Below are 25,421 nucleotides of genomic sequence, written 5' to 3' on the forward strand. Positions count from 1 at the left end.
CTGAACATGGTTGGGATAACTTTTGCATAACAGAATTAGAAGCTATTCCTTACTAGATGCAATGATATACTGCTTCCAGAACAGGCACAGGCATAAAGAAGGGGAAACTTTTGTAGGATTCCTTCACTGCCATGCACTGATTGAAACTGTTTTTTGTGATTAAAATGTTACCAATGCCTGATTTTTCAAGAGTATAGTCAAAGGTTTAATCTATGGTTTCAACAATCAAGCTGTTTAGGAACAATTACATTCCAAGTAGGTGGATAAATTATCAGTGAATTTTCTAGTCAGTTGCTGAATATTGAGTCATCCTCTGGGGACAGTAAACAATGTAGGGTAGATGGGAATTTCTATATTTCATCAACCCCAAAATTAAAAAAAAAGAAAAAGCATAAAAACCTCATCAATTAAAAAAATAATAATTTCAAATATAAAATTATTTCCGTTTTATTATAAATTATTAACATGATAATTGATGTTTCAGAGTGTATTTTAATAGCATTATCGATATCATATTTTAATTAAAAATATTAAAATTCAAGATAATTACACAATATTAATCGTAAAAAAAAATTTAGCCCAAGAGCAAGCCCAAGCCCATAATCATAACCAAATCAGATGGGCTTGTTAGTTGGGTCAGTTCACGTCAGCCGATGATTTGGATCCATACTTTTCGCTCTTTTAAGAAAGACAAGACAAAGAAACAATAATAAAATAAAACAAATAAAACCTCTCGACTTCAACGAGAGAGAGAGAGAGAGAGAGAGAGAGAGAGAGAGAGATCTGCTCGAAGGAAGAGAACAAGGAAAAAAAAAAGGGAAGAAAAGATGATGTCCGGAGGTTATACCAGCATTGATAATCAGAAAGTTTCTGGATCCGTACCCGTAAGTTTTATTAATTGTTAATTATTCGTAATTTTGGATTTTAATTTTGTTTTTTGTGCTAAATTCAATCAAATCTCGTTCGCTAATTTTTTTTTAATCCGCGATCTTTCAGGCGGTTTCAGATCCGGGCCACGTCACCGTCAAATTCGCAGGTGCTTGCTCTTTTCTCATCTGTCAAATTATCGAATCTGGATTTGAATTCATGTATTTTTGTTGTAGTTGTTGTTTGGCTGCTGGAGAATGTAGGAAAGGAAAGGAAATGAAATAATGAATGAAGTGAATGTGTGGTTTAATGGATAATGAAGTGTTAGAGTGTTGTTTAAGCTTTGAGGTAGCTGATTTGTGGATATGGTTGATTTTTTTGATTAATTAATTAATTTATTTACATTTGTAGATTCGAGCCTTCAGACATTTCCTCCGACAGGTGCTCAGGGGAAGATATCTAGTGGAGCTCAACCTCCTCGCGATGCCGATGGTATTTCCCATTATTTTTCATTTGAATTTCCTTTAATTTTGTTTTTGTTTCAAGTTAATCTGATTTGTGATGGTGGTTGTGCTTCGATTCGTTTATCCTGGTGCATTATATCTAGGATTTATGGTCTCTGCGGCATTTTGTATATTGATTGCATTAGCTCTATGCAAATGAATTTGTGATTTAAAGATCAGGTTTTTATGAAGTTTTTGTAGTAGGAAAGATGATCCATAACATTGATGACGTATTTGAGATAGCTGCTATCGGAATAAATTGATCAAATAGTTGTGCAAAAGTAAATAGATCAAATGTAATTTCTGCTATGTTGTAATTCAAATGACAAATTAATTAGCTTGTTGCATGAACAATATTTGTTGTTATGTTGGTGGCAAATGATGGCATTTCTATTGAGGCAGATACATTTTCAAGGCCTGCTGGTGGCTCTGACGAACCACAAGGAAGTGGCTGGTTTCGTACATTCACAGTGGGTGCATACAAGCCATACTTTGATGTCGATACTTCAGATGTTTTGGATAGACTTAAGGAGTCACTCTTTCCATTTAGAGGAACGTTTACAGAGAAAACAGCAACCAACCCAGACTTGTGAGTTTTCTCCCCGTGACTCATTTATGTTTCAATAGAGTAATGAGCTAAGCATTGAATAATCATTGAATGTAGATGTATGAAAAATTATTTTCTCTTGAGAGGAGAAAGGTCCTTTTTCTATTTACTCATGATTAGATACATTTATTAAGGGATGGGTGCTTAGAACACAGTAAAAAGAGAAAAGAATATGGTTGTTTGGCCTTGGTTTCTTGGTTCTGGATATTATTTAAACATGAAAGACATTTTTCTTTTAGAAAATATTGGTGGAAGACTTTAGTTTCATATGATGTTTCACCTTGTCTCTTCTGCACCCATCTTTGCTGCTTCCTACAAGTAGGACCATGCATGATTTTTAAAATTTTAATGTTGCGCAGGTATGGACCATTCTGGATATGCACCACTCTTATATTTGTAGCAGCATCTATTGGGACTTTCGTGACCTACATAGCACACAAGCTCAAGAAAAAAGAATGGGATTATGACATAAATCTGGTTACATGGTCTGCTGGTGTGTTCTATGGCTATGTCACTGTGGTTCCTCTTGCCTTGTATGTTGTTCTCAAGTACTTCTCAGCACCATCAGGCCTTGTCCAGCTGTTTTGCCTATATGGATACTCCTTATTTGTCTTTATTCCAGCACTGGTAAGTTTCATTGGTTTTTGACTTTTGTGCTATGAAAAGTTGGTTGCCTATTTCTCATTTTAGTTGTTGGACTTTGATAAACTTTTATTAGAAGTTTATTGGTAATGGTATAAGTTGATTGCCACCAAATTTTAAAGAGATCTCAACGTTAATTAAAATTGAGAAAACTGTCTGAAGAAAAAATAACTTATGCTTTGAAATTTTCTTGTGAGAAATTTTCACTGTAAAATGATCACTTGGACTTTTAGAGCTATGTTTATGGTGAGGCTGATTGTCTGGACATTCTTACTCTTAACGACATAAATTTTGATTCATCTGTGCCATAACTTTGTTTCTAGCTAAAATTATTGCTTGTACTTGGTTGCAGTGCCTATCTGTTGTCCCCTTGGAAATTTTCAGATGGGTAATTGCTGGTGTAGCTGGGTTCATGTCGGCGACTTTTGTGGCACTTAATCTTAGAGCACATATTAAATCAGCTGGTGAAAGATGGTTCTTGATTGTTGCTAGCATCTTCCTGTTGCAGCTGGCTCTGGCTGTCGTACTCAAACTCTATTTGTTCACTGTTACAGTATAAAGAGTAAACTGTTCTTTCATAATGCAAAATCAAGTAGTCGTAGGTCGAAAAGAAAGAGATTTTTGGTCTTCTGGGTTTTAACCGTTACAATCTTTGGCGGAAATTATTATTCTTGATCAAGTAAAAACGTTGTGTATTCATTCATTTGTAATGCGGTGGCCAATATATATACAAGTGACTATTCCTGTGTAATTTTGAGCGTATGTTCCTCATTTTCTCTTCAAACTTGATTTAGAGCTCTTCTTTTCTAAATATCTTAGGTAAAGTGACCAAAGCTAGCTATGATCGTTACACTGATACCCTTACTGCCTGCTGTTTATGCTGCATCAAGTAAGTGTTCATTCCTGAAAACGCAGTTCGATCAACCTTTCTAGTTCTTTGATTTTTCCATCAGAGAAAATACCAGTGCAGGTATCAGATAATGGAGAAGAAGCCAAGCTATGGCTTAACCCATATTTTGAATCCTGAACCTTTAAATTTGCAGCCAAAGAAAAGAGAGATCCATGATGGAGGACTTGAGTGTGAGATATGAATTGACGGGGGAAGGGCTAAGGAACATGGGACCAATTATGGCCTTTACGGTAATCATCTGTCTCAGTGTACTCATTTTCTCTCCATCTTTCAGTCCAATAATTCAACACTGATTACACGTTTCATTGTGATCAATTCCAATTGAGAGCTTTGCTAAACAAGCAATTGTCAACTTCACATCATTTCACGCTCGGGATCCGATGGGAAACACTAAGAAGAGTCTTTGGAATGATGCTTCATGAATTTGTTTCCATGTCCTCTCTCCAAGTCAAAACATGTGGGCTTCTTCTCTCTTGTTGGGGGCCCTCAAAAGTTCTAATAATGTTATAGTTAGCAGGTTAGGGATGCTTACGCTTATGATTCTTCATCATGCAAGCCGAAGATACAAACAAATCTAGTCCAGGGTAAATTTCATCTTAATTTTTTACAGGTTTTTTTTTTCAATTATTATCTTGTAAATAACTTCTGCTTTCACCAAGAGTTAGACTGTTAACAGCCTAAACCGTTGTTGAAACAGAAGTTATCCATAAGATATTAATTGTGAATAATTGATGTTTGTAAGGTGTTAATTTAAATTAAAAAGAAATCATTGGGTGTCATGTGAGGAAGATTGAAATCATAAAGGGTGTTGGTAGAATTTATCCAAAGATTTAAAGTAAGACAAATTTCAACAGTAAAGATCAGAGAAATGATTATTTAGATGGGGCAAGAGCTGCCATACGCAAGTCCATGAGAAGAAACAAACTATACTAAAATATATTTGTTGAAACCTAAACCTACAGCAGAAAAGATGAAGATGCCTTTTATAAAGAAAAATGTGTTTGTTTTCTTCAAAAGGCAAAGACCCCAGTTTCTGAAACACAAGAACAATAAACAAATAAGAAAAAAACAATAAAGAAATGGGGAAGTGAGCACTGGTAGCCCTTGAAAACTGCATTTGATATGGACATTAGCAATCTAATCTTTAGAAGAGGAAAAAAGGAAAAGAAGAAAAGGGAAAACAGCCTAAGTAGAGAGTCAAATGTAAGATCCTGAAAATGAGGTCCCTTGGGAGACAATGTTTGAGGTTAGGTTTAGTTTTAAATTATTGTTTATCTGTTGGAAATTGAGTGTCATTGGCTGGAATAGTCTGGGATTTGGACTGGAATGGACCAGGTCGGTGCCAATGACTTGAACCATTCATCCACTTCCAAAACCTCTAAAATGCCCTTCAATTTTAATCACATGATGAATCATTAATATTAATTCCATGTATTGCTTTCTACTGTATGCATGCTTGAGAGCACATCAGAGATCAACATGTCTGACTTTCTCTTAGCCAATGTAGTTTGAAAAGCGTACTTAGGTAATTTGGTTAACTTCCCAAGACAAACTTATGTGGGAACATGGTTTGTAGTTTTCTTCTTGCACTGTTATTATCATTGTGGGGGCAACTTGGTTATCAAAATTATTAGACAAGTGCTAGCTGCTTCAATGGGAAAAAAGTTGCCCAAGCAAAAAGTCTTAGATCCCTCTCATTGTCAATGCAATGGAATTTGACCAAATAATTTTTCACTTTTACACAAAAAAAAAAAAAAACACCATTTGAATATTTGGCTTTCCTTCCCTATATATTCTACCAACTTCAGCTGCTGGTCCAAACTCTCGTCCCTCTATCCTTATTCTCCACCTTTAGCTTTTGTTGTGAAAGAGAGACCATGTTCTCAAGGGGTTTAGCAGGGTGTCTTTTATTGATATTGCTGAGTGTTTCAGCTCTACAACATGGAGTCTTGGGAGCAAGGTTTCTAACAGAGAAGTTGGAAGATCAAGACCAGAAGCCTGATGAGAAAACCTGGAAGGAAAATCCTGACAATGGGACTGTTGGCTTTTTTGCAACTGTTAACAGAGAAGTACCCTCTTGCCCTGATCCACTGCACAACAGGTAGCAATGCAAGCAACTGATAACTATTTCTATAATTTTTGGTGAAGCTGTATATATACAAAGTGGAAGCTGTTGGTTATAGCTCTTACAAAACCTGGAGACTATTGTTTTTTGTTTTCTTCTATTTTAATTTTCTTATATTTTTCAATTTATATATTCATAGTTCCTTTTTAGGAATTCTAAGAAATGAAACTCTTTGGTTTGTGTGAGACTTGTATGTGCAGCTGCAAAACTGCAAAAAATAATAGGAAAATTAAAGCATATATATTGGCTACAAGATAAAGCCTTTGTTTTTTTTTTTTCTTGATCAAATGTTTTTCTCTCTCATGTTCACATGTTCATTCCTTCATGGTCTTGGTTCACACTTTGTGAAAATAAAACATTTGAAGTTTATATCAGCAAAGATAAAAGAGTTTGAGATTCATGGTAGTGGAAACTGGAAACTGGAAGGATTTCCTCCAGCCTCTTCGAGGGTTGTCAAGAAATGTAGGAAAGCTTCAAAATTTGCAGCACATGCCAATAGAAAAGCAGAGCTTCCCAGTAAAATAGTACAAAAAATGATCAATGGGTCATTTTCATTATTTGCCAAAAAGGTTTTCAACTTAAACAAAAATCGAAAAATTATCAAAACCTTGAACCTAAAATACAATAATTCTGTCATTTTCAATATATCTTTAAATAAATCTCGTGAAAACATAAATTATTTTTAATATAAAATCATCATATTATATCATATATATATTTTTTACAAATTTCGATTAAGAAATGTAATTTTTACGTCCATTTCTCGACCCCAACAACCATTTTGAGTATGGGTTAGATAGTCAGTGAAGTTGGAAGGTAAGCATGCTCAGATGCGAACAAGATCAGCAATGCGTCAGAATACCATCATTCTTTGACCCTGGAGACAGCTATAACACAATTATCTCTTGCATTAACATAAAAAAAATTCTTTGATGTGTAACTCTTTGAAAAAAAAAAGTTTCAATGTTGTAGAGTGTTGTTCCAAAAGCCTAGCACCCATTTTTTTCCACCTAGGTTTGAATTTAATCCAACACTTAGGCCCCTCAGTCACCTTCCCATTTTTGTAAGCATTAGGGAGTTGCTTCTAAGGAAAAGTACTTTCATACTTTTTTGCTTTATGGCATTGGTATGAAGGAATTCCTTGTTCACTGTGGTCTCAAGATTTGGTAAAAGTCAGCTTTGAATGTACCGCCGACACATATTGGACTTTTGGGAAAAAGGGGTTAAAGCATGTGGTACTTATCAAAAGGCCTATCCAACATTTCAAGCCTTCTAAACCCATCATGTGCTTTCTTTCTTCCTTTTCCTTTTTGTGCTTTTATTAGTCTTTGAGAAAAATTATTACTACAGAAATTCATGCCATTCCTGTTTGTGAGTTTTGGCAATGGTTTACAGATTGTAACAAAGTTAATTGATTAAAAAATAATTAAGTTTTATTTAACAGTTGTTACTGACTTAATAGATGTTATTCGTGTTACCCGTTTCGTGTTTCGTGTTTCGTGTTTTAACTTAACAGTTACTCTCACTGGTTACTCTTGTTACCCTTTCCATATTTTAACTTAAAGGTTGTTACCCCTTAACCAGTTAACTTTACATTGGAGGGTGAAGCCAGGGTTGGAGTCTTTCCTTCCCCGGTTAAACTTGCTCAGTTGTACCAGAAACAACAAAAAGGAACAATGTTTGATGCCCATATGGTTAAACTGCACAGTACCCAAAGAAGGACCTGATTGGTGAACTATAATTCTACAATCCTGTGATCAGCGAGATATAATTCTGACTGTAAGCTAAGGCATATATAATGCTTTCCAATAGTTTTTTTAAGTAATGAAATGCAGCAGCAGCACAGACAGGCATTCAGTTGAACACTCAAACAGAAAGTTCTACATTTGTTGCACAAGGATCACTTGCAACAAAATCTTTTCATCATTTGAATCATTGATGAAGTTGCAGTACAACATGAGAAATGTAGGGTGCCGATGAACTATTTTGACTCAACTTTTATTTTCTAGATGTGTGCGGGTGCTTATTTGATTCACACCCAGTGCGCAAATGAATAATAGAATACAATCATTTCTACATATATTTGCTATATTACAGCTCTCACAAAAAGAATGACTGCCAATGATGTAAACAATTGACATAGGTACCTGGCTTGATCAGACTAGGCACCTTGCATCTGATGGGATCTGGAAAATTCAGTTCTGCATTTTTGTTTCCAGAGTGAGATCCTTATACTTTGGGCAACTCTGATTACAATCCAGAAGCCTTGTCCTGGACAGTGAAATTTTCAGTGTGGTCTCTGCCATGAAACTTTCGGAAAATACACCTTTATCTTCCCATCCCATCCTCATTTGCTAGCATGTATGTGTGGCAATTTTGGTGGATCACGACTTATTAAATTTGCCCACATGTTCACAATGGTTACAAAGTAATGCCGTCCATCCCAAACCACCATTTTCATGCCTGATTCAAGAGAATCAAAATAACGTTAGAGATTGATATGATGGGACCTGAAAAAGATGGTCAAGATTCAGAACATGATTGTACAATTTACTAATTGTTATGCTTGGTTATATCCCCACGTGAAACTCAATCTTCTAGAATCAGTTATCACACTTCAAAAGATAAGCTGTTTACTAAGTATGACTATCATGTTGGTAAATCAGATTAATCTATTCAGGTGGAAATTAATGTGTTTATAAGATTATGCTATCTACTGTATCTAAAGCCAACATTGGCCCTAAAGGAAACTTAAAAGCAAAGAACATTGACGCCTCAATGTTTTTACAAGTTTGAAGACAATAGAACTTAGGTTTAAATTCATAAGTAATCAGGGTTATCTGAGAGGGTGATGTCTATCATCCAAAAAATCTACACTCTTTAAGGCCCTAGAGAGGGAGCTCTTTTCATGCCCTACCTACATCTTGCAGATGACAATGTCAAACCTCTCTCTCTCCTTTTCTTCTTCTGTCCTAGAAAACATTTTATACCTAGCAACAAAATCAATATCTTCATACCTGGCACTGATCCTGCACCTAAACCTGATAGGCAGCATGTACTTTCTTGTCCGGAGAAGACTTGTTTATAGAGTTCATGTGCATCAAGATCATGAATACTCTGGATGGAACCAAGTAAAGCTTCAATGTCATATTTTAAATCAGTTGGATCAGACAGACTTTGAAGGGCTTCTTCAAGTCCTGAACTTGACCACAAAGTAGAACACTCCCTCACAAGAGAAAGGATGTTAGTGGGATGTTCAGAACTAAACATTATCCAAGGCTTGTACAGTTTGGTAGAAGATTCAACAATCTTGACAACTCTGTAAATTTCTCCAAGGGCTAAAATGTACTGCCTGCCTGTAAATGCCCAAATTATTATATCAACACTGAGATTAACAAAACAAAGCGTACATAAAATTTTATATGCTCTCCTTTCCAGTGAAGCACCTTGAGATTTAGATAATAATTGACTGTGGATGTTTTTCTGTAATGACTGCTTCCAAATCAAGGCACCATGTTTCAGCTCTAGCGCACAAACAGACAAAATCGTCCACCATGTAGAAATATAATTAGATTGATCCTCAAAAGATCCCAATTTTAGAATCTTCAGTGTTGATGCAGCATGTTTCAAGAGTCCAGTTGCCGTTCTCAAATCCTTCTCTGCCTATTCAAGTGAACATACAAAACAGTGTTGTAACATGGTAAAAGCCAAAGCAATTCATCAATCATATGGAACAAGAATATCTACACTCTACCCACCATTGCATATTCTGAGAGAGGTTAGTTCAGATATAGACCTTCATATTAAAATATAGTAAATTTTAGTATATAAATATATGCTGAACAGTGGCGTGGAGGGGAAGCTTTTGTATATTGAATCAAGGGTATCAGATCAAATCCCAATTATTACCAGCCTGTTATGGAATGAACATCAGTTTGATGTACGGCAAAATTGTCTTCATTCCTAAAAGACAAACAGGGTCATAACCAGATATGGTCATCCCACCAAAAAAGGGTCCTAGGAGGAGTACTGAACCAATCTATACTCTTACATTTTTGTTGAATTGATCTCTCAAGACTTGAATCAAATCAATTCTCATTTAAATAAGGGCACATAGCTCCATGAATCAAAGCAAAAGACACACACCAGTAGTAATTTCTCTGATAAGTGATATTCTGATTCAAGCACTTGAAGCTTTTTTCCCTGCAGAATCTTGGCAAATTCACCTAGGTCAATACTTATTGATTGGAGGTTCTCTGAGGCCACTTCTTTGGATAATATGCCTTCTTTATACAGTTCATTGTATAGACCCTACAAACCAGGCAAGAGACAAGATAATGACATTATTAGTCCAAAACAACATTGAAAGAAGAGTTCATTCTTTTGCACTTCTTCATGTCTTGGTTCACCCCAACTAAACTCACATCTGAAAATAATACCATTAGTGGAGTTCTGGCATGTATACATTGGATACACATATAACTAGGCACCAGAATGGATCAAACTGATGCCACAAAGTATTACTCAGCATTGTGGATCAAAGGAACGCTACAAAGAGTTGCTCAGCAATATTTCAAAGGCTAATGTAAAACCAAATAAACATCACTGTGCATCCTTATACATTTATTGATAACTGTATCAAGAGGAGAAAGAGCTCCAGATCCTAAGTAGAAAATATTCATTTTCAAATTTATGATTTTGACATGCAGTGAGCAAGTGCCAAGAGTTCAAGCAAAGTAAACAGAAAGGGGGTTCTTGTAAGAATTCTCCTGATCTTTAGGGTATGCATCTTTTAAATGAAAAGAGAGTCTGTAACTATGAAAGTGAAAAGAAAATTGCAAGAATGATCAGATATAACTGCAACCTGGATTTCCTCCTCAATAGCTTGTACTTCAGCATCTTCACGAGAAGGAGTAGCAATGCTTTGATCTTTCTAATAAAAAGCAAATTTCAGAAACAAAATACTTTTAAAAAAATTACTACCAAGAAAAAAGGGAAGGACAAAAATAAATTCAAGGAATCTACCAACCTTCATATTGTCAAGATGGATAAGTGCAACAAAGCACAACTCAGTAGCCATTTTAGAATAGAAGTCCACATACTCACCTAGCCATGTTTTGGTAGAGTATTTTTCATATGAATCTCCATAACCATGCAGAGAGTTCTGGTTTTCTCCTTGGGTTCCAGAATCGGCACCTTTAAATTCCCAGGAATCATCATTAAAATCGCTATCATCATTTACTAAATTGGAACCCACCACTGTCTGGGAGGAAAGAAGCCCATCTTCACTTGGATTGCTTATGTGATTTAAAGAAGCATTCTTCTCAGCTTGACTATATAAACTTGATATAAGATCATTGATAGATATATTTGAATGGGTATCCTCCATGACAGTTATTGGGGAGGTAGGCTTATGAATGGAAACATCTTCATATCTCAATGAATCATTAGGTTCAGGTTCCGCATCACCAAAGATGGACAGAGGCAAGGCGCCTTTGTGTTTCTCCACCCTTTCCTCATTCCCCTGAGCACAAAAAAGGAAAGATAAGCAGGGACTGAGAAGAAAATTTGCCAATGAAAGTATGTACTACTAGTAAAGTTCACTTTTCTCACAATGACAAACAAAATACAATATGTTAGATGAAGAGGCATATCCAGAAACCAACATATCTCATGCAATAGGCATTTCATGCTTAACCTGTGATCAATTAATAGAAGCTTAGCAGAGCATACTGGATTGACCAATGCCTCATCAGTCAGATTTTTATGAATGACTTTTTACTGAACAATATCACATACTAAATGAACCAATACCTGGATATGACTGTCAAATAAAAGGTCCTCCACACCAGAAGAAGAAGCATCAGCAACGTTTGGCTCTTCCTACATATATTAGAAAAAAAGATTGAAGTTTAATAAGGTGTATTGTTTGAGATATAAAGTGAGAAAAAAGAATGAATATCAAATCTATCAATTCATCACCTTAGTCTTCGATCCATTTCCTGGTATTGTGTCCTTAAAAGCCCAGGACATTTCATCAGAATCAATATTGTTATCAATGGAAGAAGAAATCACGTCGTTTTTGGTATCATTCTGCAAGCTTTGAGTTCCAAAACTCGGGGCAAAACTAAATCCTACATCCCATTCACCAGGTTTGTTAGAGATTCCACCTGGTGTGCCAATCAAATCACTAGGACCATTCACACCATTCCCAAAACCAGCACCAAATTCAACTCCCTTAGGATTTTCCTGCTCTCTGCCATCAACCTTCAAAGTAGTGAATGTCAGCAGTAGTAAACAAAATGGAGTTCCTGAACAATTTGTAGAAATGAGAAAAGATATATGCAAAGTACATAAAATTTTATATCTAAAATAAAGCCTCCTTTAGATATGTGAAGCAAATGGAGTCCCTGGACAACTTGTAGATATGTGAAAAGATATATATAATCAATTTAAAGTACAAAAAACTTTATAACTGAAAAAAAGCCTCCCTTTAGGTATACACAAGAGCCAAATAACAGCAAACTATCACCACCAATAAAGTAACAGAACTAATTTGTGGTTACATTGTTGACAAGGATTTTCTGGCCTATCAAAGTAAAAGAGAGAAACTTTTACCTTAGTACTGCCAGTTCCAGAGCGTGCCTCAGATTCTGCAGTCTTGAAATCCCATCCATCATCATCACCAAATTCCTCATTTTCGTCAACTAAACTAGAGTTCAACCTACTTACATTAGAATTTACCCCATTATCATTCGAATTCAGCCCACTGACATTTGTACTCAATGGATCCCAACTCAAAGCAGTCACACTGAAATGCGAAATTGGCTCACTCTGATCACTCTGATAAAACAAAAAATCAAAATAATGTCAATAAAGCAACCTTATAAAAAAAAATTCCAGCTGCTGTTATCTTATCTGCATAGGGATTAAGTATCAATAGTTGATATTTCCTGCTTTTCTCAATTCTATTTAAACAACCAACATGAACTAAACAATGAAAAGTTCAAAATCACGAGAGAGATATAAACTGTACCTTCACATTCTCAACACCAGCTTCTGCTTTTGATTCTGCACCCCTAAATTCCCACCCATCATCATCCTCCTCCTCCTCATAAACCAAATCAGAGCTCCCCCCATTTGAATCCAACATCGACCCGTTCTGATGCAAAACCGGTCCATTTGAGCCCGAATCCAACCCATTTAACCCCAAATTCCCTTCTTTTCTTTCCATCCCAGCCCCATTTGATTCCAAATTCTCCTCTTTTTTATCCAAAGCAGAAGCATTTCCACTCAAATCCAACCCATCCACCTTCAAAACCGACCCATTTAACTCCAAATTCAACCCGTTCCAATTCCAAGTCTCCACCTTAGGATTCATATCAACTTCCTTCTTAACATCCAAACCCGACCCGAAAGCATTTCCTTCCTTTCCCCGCTCACTTTGTTTATACAAATCCGCTAACAAATCATTCAAATCCGATCCTTTTCCCTTCAAACTCCCATCCTTTTTAGGAAATGAAAACGTCGCAGTTGCACCATTAAACCCTGAGTCCACCGCACCGCATCCCTCTTCGTCTTTTTCTTCCTCCCCAAAAATCGATAACGGTAAAGCTCCATTCAGCTTGGCCCAATGGTTTTTCACGGACTCGACTCGGCTCGGAGCAGAGCCGGGCTGAGTTGGAGGGGACGAGTTGGGGAAGGGATCGAAATGAAACTGATTGACAGGAAGGGATTCGGTGCGGGAGATAGCATTGCTGGAGTTCATGAAATCTCCCCAATCATCATCGTCGTTGGCGGTGATGGTGGCGGTCGTTGGCGGTGATGAGGAAGATACGAATTTGAAGTCGGCGAAGCCTTCTTCGTCGTCGTTTTCGGCCATAGTTTCAAAGGCTTCGAAAGCTTGTCCTTTTTTCGCGCGATGGATCAAACTGATCTGAAAATCTCAGATTATCCCTTTTTTGGTGCGTTTTCTGAAGAAATGGGTGCGCAGGTTTAGGCTGTGCTCACCCATCACACGTTAAAGAGGCTGGCCCATAAAAAATGGGGTTGGCCCATTACTTGACCTGTCTTAAGGGGCCCATTCCGGTTTTATAAAAGTAATTACAAAAAAAAAATGATAAAATATACTTACAATTTTTATAATCTTATTTTTTTCACATAATATCTGACGAATTTTTATAATTTTAATTTTTTTCATGTTCCATATCATAATTTTTTTTAACTAATTTTACTCAATTAACATTTTATAAATACTTTTAATTAGTATTAATTCTATAGATAATTTCTTTTATTAATTTAATTAATTTTAATTGACAATTTATGGATACTTTTTATGAATTTTATTATTTTTTCCCATTATCGTGAATAGTTTTCATATAAAATTAATAACTTAATTTTATAAAACCAAAAAAAATTGAAGGATTTAATTTTAAAAAAAGAAAAACACCATGTGAAAGAAGATACATGCACAAGGGTGTTGGTATAAAGAGTAATGTTGAAAGCAACCTTAAACATGACAATAAAAATATGGGGTTTTTTAATTTTTTAATTTACTTTATTTAATCATATTTGTAATTTAATATGATAAATTGAAATTGACATGAAATGATTTTTTCTTGTCCATTATTCTCTTTTTTTCTAAATGGCTTTCTACAAAAATATTTGATTTAGTCTTTTTATGATGATTAGGATGCTTCTTTCCATGATTTTTCTCTTGATATGACTAATTGAATGTATTATTAAAAATTTACTAGTATTTGTTTCTTAAATTAAAAATGACATTAAATTCCCAACCCAAAAATAAATAGAATAAAATAAAAATAACCCAAATATGAAAAGAATTGAATTGTCCAAGATTATTGAAAATCTTGACAATATCAACTATAGGATCATTATCTAAGAATAGTCATTACCAAACATAACCATAATCATTCCTTGCAACCAAACAGGTCATAAGCAGGATGAACAAGGTTGAACACATCATGTCAAATATGTACTTACACAAAATCACAAACTGAAGAACACGAGCAACATGGGGAAGAACATATAAGGATTTAGGGACTTTCATTGCACAAGACAAAGAACCAAACCCAACAAGGAAAGTACCAAGTAATGGCCTAGGCCAACCTTTGCATGCCAAGAACAAGCTCCACTGGCAAGGCTCCCGGATGGAGTGTTGGTGGCAAGGACAACCACCATCCAATCGTCCTGGGAACTAACCCCGATCCCGGTGAGGCTGGAATCGTTCATGTACTTGGAGAAATGGGTGCGTGTGAAGTTGGTGAGAACGAGGGTTGGTACCAAGTCCGGGACGCAGACGGGCAGTACGATTGCATCGCTTGTGGTGTTGGGGTCGATATGGCACTTGGATATAGCATTTGGATGGTCGGATAATCTAGTCTCATTGTTGGAGTTCGAACATGGCTGGTCCTCCAGGTCGTCGGCAATTTGCTCGGCAGCACAGTGTGCGTTTTTGTTCTTGCTGAATGACGGGAGGTTCACCGATGTCCTGAAACTGTTGAGTCCTTCAAGAAGTTGGTCTTCCACATCTGCAGAAGGTGGAAAAAGAGTCGATCACTTGGTTATCAATCAGTGAATAAGGAGAAATGTGCAGCAGATTAAGCTCATCTGCCCTAATCACCATGCTACTTGTAATGCAAGTAACAAAATGAAGACTGGAGAGATTCGAATTCAAGGCTATGAAAACTTGAACTGTCGAAAGATTGATAACTGATGATAAGACCTCAACTAAGCCAACAGCTTGGTGGACATAAGCTATGGTCAGTAGACCCATGGTTGTCGAATTATTGGAATGTGATGTCAAGCAAAAGCCACAAGGTTAAAGAAACAAATTTGAAGGGAAGGAAACAGGTAAAAAAGATCAAAGCAAGATGCTGATCTTCTATGGAAATATCAGGAACTGTTGATGATCTCAGACAAAGTGTCCTGTCCAATGCCTGGAAAAAGACCTGGCAACAAAAAGGTTCAGCTTTTTTCCTACAGCCGTAGATCTGGTTGAGCCCCCCTGGTCACAAAAGTGTAAAAGGTTGGTGAAACTAAGACCTACTGTTTTCATTGTAATCAACAAGAATGTTTCATTTCTAACATAAGAAAACAAACTCATCCAGCATGCATGCCAACTCCTGAGTAAACTCCAAACAAGGACTGAACAAATCTCTATCAACTGATAAAGAATGTAGGAAATTTGATAGTTTGGTTTGCATGCAATTAAATTAAGACTTCTGTATCTGCAACACTGAAAAAAAATGAAGAAAAATAGAATTTAGAGGGTTAAAAAGGCCTGAAACACACACATGCAAACCCAAGCATTTCACAGTTTCATGCAAACCAAGAGAGAGAGACTAGAGATAATAGAGTACCATCACTGAGCACTGGAGGAGAAAGAAAATGGCAAGAACAACCACAAAGAAGAAGTGATGGGAAGGTTTGATAGAGGCCATGGCAAGCTTCTACAATTCCAAAGAGAGAAAAGCAATCCGAAATCTTTGTTTCTGAGGAAGGCTGAGAACACACCACAGGATGGCAAGCAGGTAAACAAGAAAAGAAAAGGGTCTCTACTGCAAAACTTTTGTATGGTATAAGCTTTGTATTTGAATTGGATACTTCCTCCCTCCTTTTTGTTGATGATTTGCCTTGGATGTCAAGCAGTTTACAGGTGCCACTTTATGGATTCGTTACTCAAGAAGAAAGCGTGTGCCTTACTGACATGTAAGGCAGTCGAGGCTTGAGAAGGCTCCCACGTGGCCGGTGGCCTGAATGCAAAATTAAGGAACTTTTTGGGGTTAAAAGCTAGAAGATTTGAGTATAATCCAGCTCTAGTTTCACAAAAAAGACAGTCGTAAAAGGCAAACTTGCAATGAAGTCTAAGAATCCCATTTTTCTCATAACCTTATTACCTGTTAAAGAATCAAAGTTCATTTTAACTGTAATGTATTCCTTCATAAGAATAGTGCACTTTGTATTCATAGCAACCCTCCATGTTCCGTCGCCCCCCCCCCCCCCCCCCCCCCCCTTTTCCTCTCCTTTGTCTTTCTTTTTGAATTATAGTTCAAGTTTGTAGTAGAATCCAGCAAATTTCTTGAGAACAAAAGATTCTAAATTCGAGCCATACCACTCTCTCCTCTTACATTAAAAATAAAATAAAATGACCATACATACTTTCTGATAACACATTATCTGTCTAAAAAAGTATATAATATCTGTCTTTGTATGTTTCTTTTCTCATTCTAATAGCAGTATCCTGCATTTTACTGATTAAATGAAGGTTTCATCCAAAAGAAAAAATTCAGGGTCAAGTCCATTTAATTTGTCATAGTTTAGATCAAAACCGACCAGTTCACTTCAAAGATCATGCTAGAACCTCCGCACTTCACATGGGTTCCCATGTCAACAAGAACGTCCGGTTCCACAGACGTGTCCACTGCAAGCGGCTGACATGACACGTGGACACTTCTGCTGCCACGTCTACGTGTCCACCTGAATGCTCATTATATTTGCCTTTTGCATCAAGTTTTCCTGTTCACTGAATAAATCAAATCCTACACTCTATATATATGTTTTCTCGTTCACTAGGTTCCTGAAGAGCCTTAGCCATTGTAGTTTCTTGGTGTCCAAACAAAAGCCAACTTAGAGTTGAGAAAACTCATTTTCCAGGGAGACCGAGACCTGTTAGAGTGTTTGAGATCAGAATGGCTTCTGGTGGGCAGCAGCAGTTTCCTCCTCAGAAACAGTCGACACAGCCTGGGAAAGAACATGTCATGAATCCTATCCCTCAGTTCACCAGCCCTGACTGCAAGCCTTCTAACAAGCTTCAAGTATTGTTTCCTAAACACAAATCAATAGCACATTAATGCAAGTTGCATTCTTGCATTTATTGAAAATTATGATCACCATCATTGTGCAATGAGATAGATGATCAGCTTTTCATTTGCATTACTACAATGAAATGCTACCACAAAAATGGATCTGGCTTCAAGCAAAATGTTCATAGTTGGAGCTCATAATGAATTTTCTTCACTGCTTTCTAAGTCTGATCAGTAACCTTCTGTTATTTCTAAACTTGAAAATTTGAAAGTATTCTACCTATGGAAATACTCTATATATGCATGCATGTTTGAACAAAATTCTTCTCTTTTGCAGGGAAAGGTGGCTTTAGTTACTGGAGGTGATTCTGGGATTGGCCGAGCAGTTTGCCACTGCTTTATCAGAGAGGGTGCAACCGTGGCCTTCACCTATGTGAAGTCTCAGGAGGACAAGGATGCACACGACACTCTGCAGATGCTGAAAAAGGAAATGACGCCAGACACAAAGGACCCTATGGCTATAGCTGCTGATTTGGGGTTTGATGAGAACTGCAAGAAAGTTGTTGATGAGGTGGTCAACGCATACGGTCGGATTGACATTCTGGTTAATAATGCAGCTGAACAGTATAAGGCAAGCAGTGTGGAGGAGATTGATGAGGAGAGGCTTGAAAGGGTGTTCAGGACTAACATCTTTTCTTACTTCTTCTTGACCAGGTAATGCTTCAAATTTTGTCTAAAGAATTGAGGGCAATCTTTGATTGAATACCATGTACTACCAGTTTTAGAAAATCAGTAAAAACTGTGCTACAATAACAACTGTAATTGATGATGTGATGTGATGTTGATAGGCATGCTTTGAAGCACATGAAGGCAGGCAGTTCCATAATAAACACTACATCCATAAATGCATACAAAGGGAATGATAAGCTACTTGATTACACAGCAACCAAGGGTGCAATTGTGGCTTTCACTACAACTTGTAAAAAGAGGAATACGTGTCAATGGCGTCGCACCAGGGCCCATATGGACTCCGCTGATTCCGGCATCCTTTGATGAAGAGGAGACTTCCAAGTTTGGATCCGAAGTTCCTATGCAAAGAGCCGGCCAGCCTATCGAAGTTGCACCATCCTATGTGTTCCTTGCCTGCAACCACTGCTCCTCCTACATAAGTGGCCAAGTCCTCCATCCAAATGGTGGTGCCATAGTGAATGCTTGATATGGGTCTGGGGTTAAGCCAAGCTCTCTGTTTTCAGTGCCTTTTACCTTATAAACAGTGTTTTATCGTTTGCTGCATGTAAGAGTGGTAAAAAGTCCTTATCTGTATTTCCGAATGTGAGTAGCTTTTGGGCAAGGCAGCCTGAACGCTTAAGTTAAATGTGTGCTTTGAAATGAGAATGTTGGGTTTGTTTTGTTTGTGTGTAGAGCAACATCCATGGTCCTTGGGCTCTCTAGTAAGTAATAATGGAACTAAGCAGGAGCAATATCAGAAGTAAATAGATGTTTTTGTTTGTGTAAACGTGTTTATATCTGGTGAACTCTTTTCATGGTTTGTCTGTCTTCGTTTGGGATGAAAATTATCAACAAGCAGAAACAGGGTTGTCATTGATTTCCATTCCGCAGTTACAAACTCTTGGCAGACAGCATTGGGTTTTTCATAGACACTACAAAAACCTTTGATCTCCATGGAGGCAGGTAAAAACTTGCTGCATACAGAAAAGTTATCAGTTTTTAGGGATTTGTCCAAGAAGATTATCAATTGGCCTGGAACTTGCCATTTCTGAGTGTAGCATCCAAAGAAAGTTGGGTTGAGTTTGATTTGAGGAAATGCAAGTTGGAGTTGCAGAGGAGAATAGTTTAACAATCTCAATGTAGAAATCATGTAATTCCAGAGCTGAAAGGATTGGAAATAGGAAGTATGACATGTCAAATGCAAATGCAACAACTGTTCTTGTTCATCTCTCTGGGGAAAAATCTAGAATAATGACATGTCAAATACAAACTTAGATCAGTTATAGCAGAAATATGGAAATGGGAAATAATGGCTAAAAACCGCATTAGCTTGTAAACTTTCAACAGCAAAGATAACAAACTGACAACACCAAAGCTCATGCAAATTTTCACAGTTTTTCAGTCACCCTGCTACAAAAAAAGTTTTAGCATCCCCAAGTCTTTAACAGGAGAGGGGAAGAAGCAAACTAAAGTTCAGGACACTAGGAAACAATGAAGAAAACACTACCAACTAATGTACAGAGGTGAACAGACACAGCGAGGCCATTGTCGTTTTCTGTAGCAGCTGTTTGCTTCTTTTTGGATAAATAGGGATTGGCTCATCCAAAAATTGCACACAAATCAGAGGTGAAACAGAAATAGCTACAACATTGTACAATCTGCTTAGTGTTGTTATTCGAAGAAAGATCTCACTAAGACATGGGGAGGGCAATCAGGAAGAACTGTCAAAGGAAATTTGAACTCCTTTCCCACCAATCCCGGCTGCAAAACACTGAAACCCAAATGATTCTAGCTCCCCCACTACTTTATCAACAATTGCTTCTGATAGCTCTGATTCATGTTGTCAAGGGAACAGGTGAAAGAATACGAGATTCAAGAAAGTAATAATGAATATGACCATCGGCGAAATGGACAATCAAACTGTTAACAAAATGAAGTAATCTGACTTATGGGAATCAAAAAAGACACACAAAAATGCAGTATCTCATTGAAGCCTATCTTATTCTAAAAGCCTTTGCCCCTTCACATTTAAAACAAGATAAGAGACAGAGATGAGCAAAAAAATAAACTCATTTCAAAGGGCAGGGAGAGGCAAGGGAAAGGATTATACTGCATGCAAGCCTTACATGGTAGGTTTCATAATGTAAATATAAAAAAGACAGAAAAGATTATAGGCACAGGTATAAATAAACAAATTAAAGAGATAAGAAAGAGGATACGGATTGGTAAAAATGTTAGCACACAGCCTCCACCACCGGCTCCCGTCAGCTTGGAAGCTAGCTTATACTTCATTGTTGTCTGAAGAACAGTTTCTATAGCAGCATGGCTGACACCTATAGATAGGAGCAAACCCTGATTCATTTCCATTAACTCTATTAGCCTCTCTTCATTTGCGGCTAAAGATAGATCATCTAGAGCATGCGACTGGATAATGTTAGACCATTCCTCGCTGATAAATTCAATGGCATTTAACACAGAGCCCATGACCTCAGGATGCTTTGATTTCCTTGATGAAACATTGGCAACCAATGCCTTTGTATCCCTCCCAACTTTTGTGTTGGTAATAAGCATTCTCAATGGCATATTGGAATCGATACGGGTCATACTACCTGACTTGAATTTTATCATGTTGCCTGTTTCATGAAATGATAACTTAATTAACCACATAGATATGGATAAACCAATTTGCATTTATGAGGTAACAAGATAACCTTCAAATGAGATTGAGGATACATGAACCCATATTGAAGTAAAATGACAAACAATGATGCTTTCCAGCCTTGTTCATTGAATTGTAGCAGGGGGTAAATTAGATGTATGGAGAAGAAAGATCATAAGGAAAATCATTAGAAAAGTTGGGAGTTGGTTGAAACAGGGTGCCTATTTTATGATAATATAACATCCACAATTTAATTTAAAACATTAGCCTGTTATGAGGGAAATTACGAAATCATTATCACTTGTTTGGGAAATAGGTTGTTTATGTTAATAACATAAGTCCTTTCTTAGGCTACTACAATGAGTCTTTACTATGTCCAACCCTCCTTTTGGATTTCTGATGCTACCAAATTGGTTCTAAAACTCCATTTTATTCCAATCCTAGCCAGTCTGGGGTAGTGATGCACAGATAAGGGGGAAAATAAATTTAATGGTTAAAAGAATTTGAAGGAAAGAACAAGTATTTTTTACTCTATTTGAACAAGTTGCATACCAAATGTGCTGACTGAGTTGTCAACTCCAGAGGGCTTTCCATGAATTATTTTCTCCCCTTCGAAAGCCCATTTATTCAACAATTCAACCTCAGCCTCCTCAAATATAAACCATCCTTTTTGGCTCATGTCCACTTTCACAGAATCTGAAAAAGCTAGCAGAGCTGCTGAAAGTGTAACACAATACGCAGCTGATGAACCAAGGCCAGCACCCACTGGAAGCTGAGAAGTAACAATAACTGTGGCTGGCTTAAACCTGATTCATGCAGTCACTAAGTCAGAAACTAGACCATCAAAAGGAAAAAGCTAGTTAGAAAAACCAAACTGCATACATACCCTAAGATAGAGGTGTACAACCAAAGAAACGCACAAACCCCAGAAGCAAGTCCAATCCTTGCCTCGGGGAAACTTTGCTCATCAACTAGAGCAGTGAGAGATTTGATGATCTCCAGTGAGCATGATGTGGGTGTTGAAGAAAATGGAGATCCTAAGTGCGCTACCACTTCTTTGATTTTTTGGATTGGCCATGAAAAGTCTAATCCAACATCCTTGAGCTGAAGATTTATTGTATCTTCACCGTCTATGGAAAGAGCAAACACGATAAAATGAAATAAAGTCAAGGGAGATCCCTTCATCACCAAGCAGTTTCAAGAAAAATAATTACTATTAGATTGCAAAGCAAAGTTACAATTCTTGCCAAAGATTATAGCATAAAGAAACCAAGTTAGATTGATCCATTAATGTCCTTACCTAATCGGATTGGTTGATCAAGAGCAGTTATGAGAAAATCAAAATTTTCATTATAAAGTCACTAATTTCATGTAACACTAAGGAACGTACAGATAGGATACTTCGACCAAACAAAGCTTGATAGAATGTAATTATAGAGATATAACTATGATTGTAGATAATATTAGAACCATCTTAAATAAGCAAAACTGACAAGCCCCAATCCAACAATCTGCATCCCTACAAATTTATCCAATCTGAGTTACCAGGCCCTTATTTAAAAGCAAACCTAATCAGCTCAATCGGATTCACATACTTAGCTTGCACAAAGATAACAATAACCAACAAACAAATTCAAACCAAAGTCTACAAAATAAATAAATAAATGAATAAATAAACATATCTAGACATAATCCCAAAAGGTTGTCTCCAATCACTATTTCATGCAATTTTAAAAGAACACATCTGAAAAAAAAAAAAAAAAACTTAGACAAAAATTATGAGCACCAAAATTTGAAGAAGCACAATAAAGCTTCATATGATCTCAAAAGGGAATCTTCCAGTCAGCATTTAACACAATTCAAAAATAACCCCAACTCAATATAACATCACATTAAACCAATAAAACACCAAAAGCAAATAAGAATGGGCAACAAATTCATAAAAAAAGCAAAACCTTGTAAAACCAGAGTAATACTTCACAATATCTCAAAAGGGTATCTGCCAATCAACATTTTACACAATCTAAAAACAACTCAACTCAAAACAAAACTTCATCTAATCCAATCCAACCGGAAAATACCAAAAACAGTATCAAAACACAAAAAAAACAAGATCAAAACTAACATAACCTATAAATAAATAAAAACAATTAAAAAAAAAGAGAGAAAGAAAGACATACCAGGACGAAGACGAAGAGTGGCAACAGTGTAGAGATCAATGGATGAAGCAACAGCAGTATATCCATGAACCACTGCATGTTCACCAGCGAGTATGATTTTCCCTGGAGCTCTAGCCGTTACCTCCATTTTCCTAGTGCTTTCTTTTTCCTTTTAATTCAAAATGTTAAGTTTGAGCGTTTTAGTTGATGACAAATATGGGGTTTTGTCAAAAGCAACTCCTTTTCGAAGACAAGAGATTTTGATTCACAATTTGGAAGTGAAAATGAAGTTGTTGGCGTCAAAGGTTGGATCAGATATTGAAGGGGGGAAACAGGGGAGCTAGTGAAGGCCGTGGGCTTGCCTCGGAGGCTGTCAAGGTAACGCCACCGCCGACGGCGGAGGATCGAAGGGGGGAATAAGGAGATTTGATGGCGAAAGGAGGCTGAGGAGCTCAGGAAGAAATTGTACTTTCCGCGCCAATCAAACCAGCCTAGGTTCCTGTTCTTGTTTGTTTGTACATCCCTATTTTATAACTTGAGATTGCAGCAAACCCACGCGACTTGCCGACGCGTGGCACTCAATGGATAATTTGGAAATATGTTTTATTAGTTTTTAAATTGCCATAATAAGAGATTTTTTTCCTCTTTTGCTATGCTCACTTGACATCTAAAGAGGTCTTTTGTTCTTATCTTTGTTTTTATTTTTTAAAATAATTTTAATATTTTATTATTTTTATTATATATTTAATAATAATATAATTTAAAAATTATAATTATAATGTTATTGTCAGATATTATTATAACAAACTTATCCCACGCGCAGTTATAAATTTTTCATTTTTATATATCACCTTTTAATGAAATGTTTAAGAAAAGAACTCACTTAAACTCGTGAATTTTTAATTTACCATGTAATGGTTACTTTATATAATTCATTCATGTCATTAAACCTTTATCTCAATATAATTAAGTTTAATAGTTTATTTATTTGTTTATCCAAACCGTTTAACAGTTATTATGAAAAACATCTTGTAACGAGATTAACTAATTATTCTTAAATAAAACTTGTTCAATGATTTGATCGATACGCATTTATATCAAATTCTTTACTTAATGATTTGATCGATCCGTGATCAAAATTTAAATAATTCTTTTGATAATAAAATCTTTGATATATTTTAAATTAGTTAAAAAAAAAAAGAAATATACAGACAACTAAGGCAAGGGTGAAAAATTAGATAAGAATGGATAAAAATGGACAATGAACACTTATAAGGAAAATAATTTAATTTTTTTAAAATAGAAAAATAAAGATATACTTTTTCATATAACTTTACAACAAATTTAATACCTTATTTTATCCATAATTTTTATATGGTATCTAAGAGGAAAATTTATAGTTTCTTTTCTGGAAATATTAATGTTTGGTTGAATAATAGGTAAATATATATATTTTTAATTCAAATAATTGAGTTTAATTGATTTTTTTAATATTCATATGGGCTGTGTACTGCAAGCGTCTGGAAAGCGCTTGGGATGTGCTCCTCAATGTGGGCCAGTTCATTAAAATTTATTTAAGTCAACAGCCCATGAAACAAACTTAGTCCAAGTCCAATTTTGAACAGGATTCAATGCTGAAAGTTGAGACTGACAAAAGGGCTACCAACCTTTTTTTTTTATTTCTATTTTTTCTATTTCATAAAACTAATTTATTTGGGAATTAAATAAATTTTTATAAGTTTTATTTTATAATAGAAAATTCCCTTCCTTGTTGACTACTAAATTTTTAAAAAGCAGAGGGACAATTTTTATATTTATATATATTTTTTATTTTATCTGTTAAAAATAACTTAGGCAGATTTTTTTTTAAGTCATGAAAAGCAAAGCAAAAGCATTAAATTTTTATGTTTAATGTTGGATATTGATTTGACCCATTTCTCTTAACTACAAGTTGCCGCTTGATTATGACTTGAGCCTAACATTAATAACTTCATTATTTAATATATTTGAAAATTAGTGTTATTCTCACGTAATTATATCATGTTTAGATTAGATATTTTTTATTATATGATTAAATATAAATACAACATGATTAATTAAACAGATTAAGATTTTACACAATCTGATATAATTAACACGTTTATTAAACAAATAAGATATAATTTTATATGATATAATACAATTATAATCTAACGAATTCATTTAAGTATAATTAAAACAATTAACTTATTTAAATGAGTATTATAAATAAATTAAACAAATTATATTGTACAAATCAATATAATAATACGATTAATTAAACATAAGTTAAACAAATTTGACCCGTTTAAAATACAAAATTTAATAACTTTAAATTATAATCTTGTTTAATTCTGTATTATTCTCGTGTTAACGG

General features: G+C 35.8%; 5 protein-coding genes across 5 annotated transcripts; 2 read left to right on the plus strand and 3 right to left on the minus strand.

Annotated features, from left to right (window-relative positions):
• On the plus strand, positions 746-3,381 carry LOC18600395 (protein YIPF1 homolog). Its single transcript, XM_018122363.1, has 6 exons — positions 746-884; positions 997-1,036; positions 1,279-1,359; positions 1,773-1,959; positions 2,337-2,604; positions 2,972-3,381. Exons 1-6 carry the CDS (start codon positions 828-830, stop codon positions 3,176-3,178), a joined length of 840 nt encoding a protein of 279 aa, XP_017977852.1. The 5' UTR covers positions 746-827; the 3' UTR covers positions 3,179-3,381.
• On the minus strand, positions 7,512-13,626 carry LOC18600396. Its single transcript, XM_007030797.2, has 10 exons — positions 12,691-13,626; positions 12,273-12,497; positions 11,637-11,921; positions 11,469-11,537; positions 10,684-11,178; positions 10,519-10,587; positions 9,801-9,965; positions 9,101-9,317; positions 8,672-9,010; positions 7,512-8,117 (listed from the first exon to the last, which is right to left on the minus strand). Exons 1-10 carry the CDS (start codon positions 13,534-13,536, stop codon positions 8,002-8,004), a joined length of 2,826 nt encoding a protein of 941 aa, XP_007030859.2. The 5' UTR covers positions 13,537-13,626; the 3' UTR covers positions 7,512-8,001.
• On the minus strand, positions 14,489-16,595 carry LOC18600397 (uncharacterized GPI-anchored protein At5g19250). The gene is made up of 3 exons (XM_007030799.2): positions 16,574-16,595; positions 16,037-16,309; positions 14,489-15,205 (listed from the first exon to the last, which is right to left on the minus strand). The coding sequence occupies exons 1-3, from the start codon at positions 16,593-16,595 to the stop codon at positions 14,721-14,723; spliced, it is 780 nt and encodes a 259-aa protein (XP_007030861.2). The 3' UTR covers positions 14,489-14,720.
• LOC18600398 (glucose and ribitol dehydrogenase homolog 1) lies at positions 17,240-19,144 on the plus strand. The gene is given in 4 exon segments (XM_018121258.1): positions 17,240-17,491; positions 17,817-18,193; positions 18,328-18,450; positions 18,452-19,144. Coding segments are annotated over 4 exon segments (870 nt in total). The 5' UTR covers positions 17,240-17,365; the 3' UTR covers positions 18,696-19,144.
• Positions 19,516-23,581, minus strand: LOC18600399 (mevalonate kinase). Its single transcript, XM_018122354.1, has 5 exons — positions 23,048-23,581; positions 21,754-21,997; positions 21,420-21,673; positions 20,428-20,841; positions 19,516-20,038 (listed from the first exon to the last, which is right to left on the minus strand). Exons 1-5 carry the CDS (start codon positions 23,172-23,174, stop codon positions 19,920-19,922), a joined length of 1,158 nt encoding a protein of 385 aa, XP_017977843.1. The 5' UTR covers positions 23,175-23,581; the 3' UTR covers positions 19,516-19,919.

This window comes from Theobroma cacao, chromosome 5 (assembly GCF_000208745.1).
Source record: "Theobroma cacao cultivar B97-61/B2 chromosome 5, Criollo_cocoa_genome_V2, whole genome shotgun sequence".
In the NCBI taxonomy this organism is placed as follows: domain Eukaryota; kingdom Viridiplantae; phylum Streptophyta; class Magnoliopsida; order Malvales; family Malvaceae; genus Theobroma; species Theobroma cacao.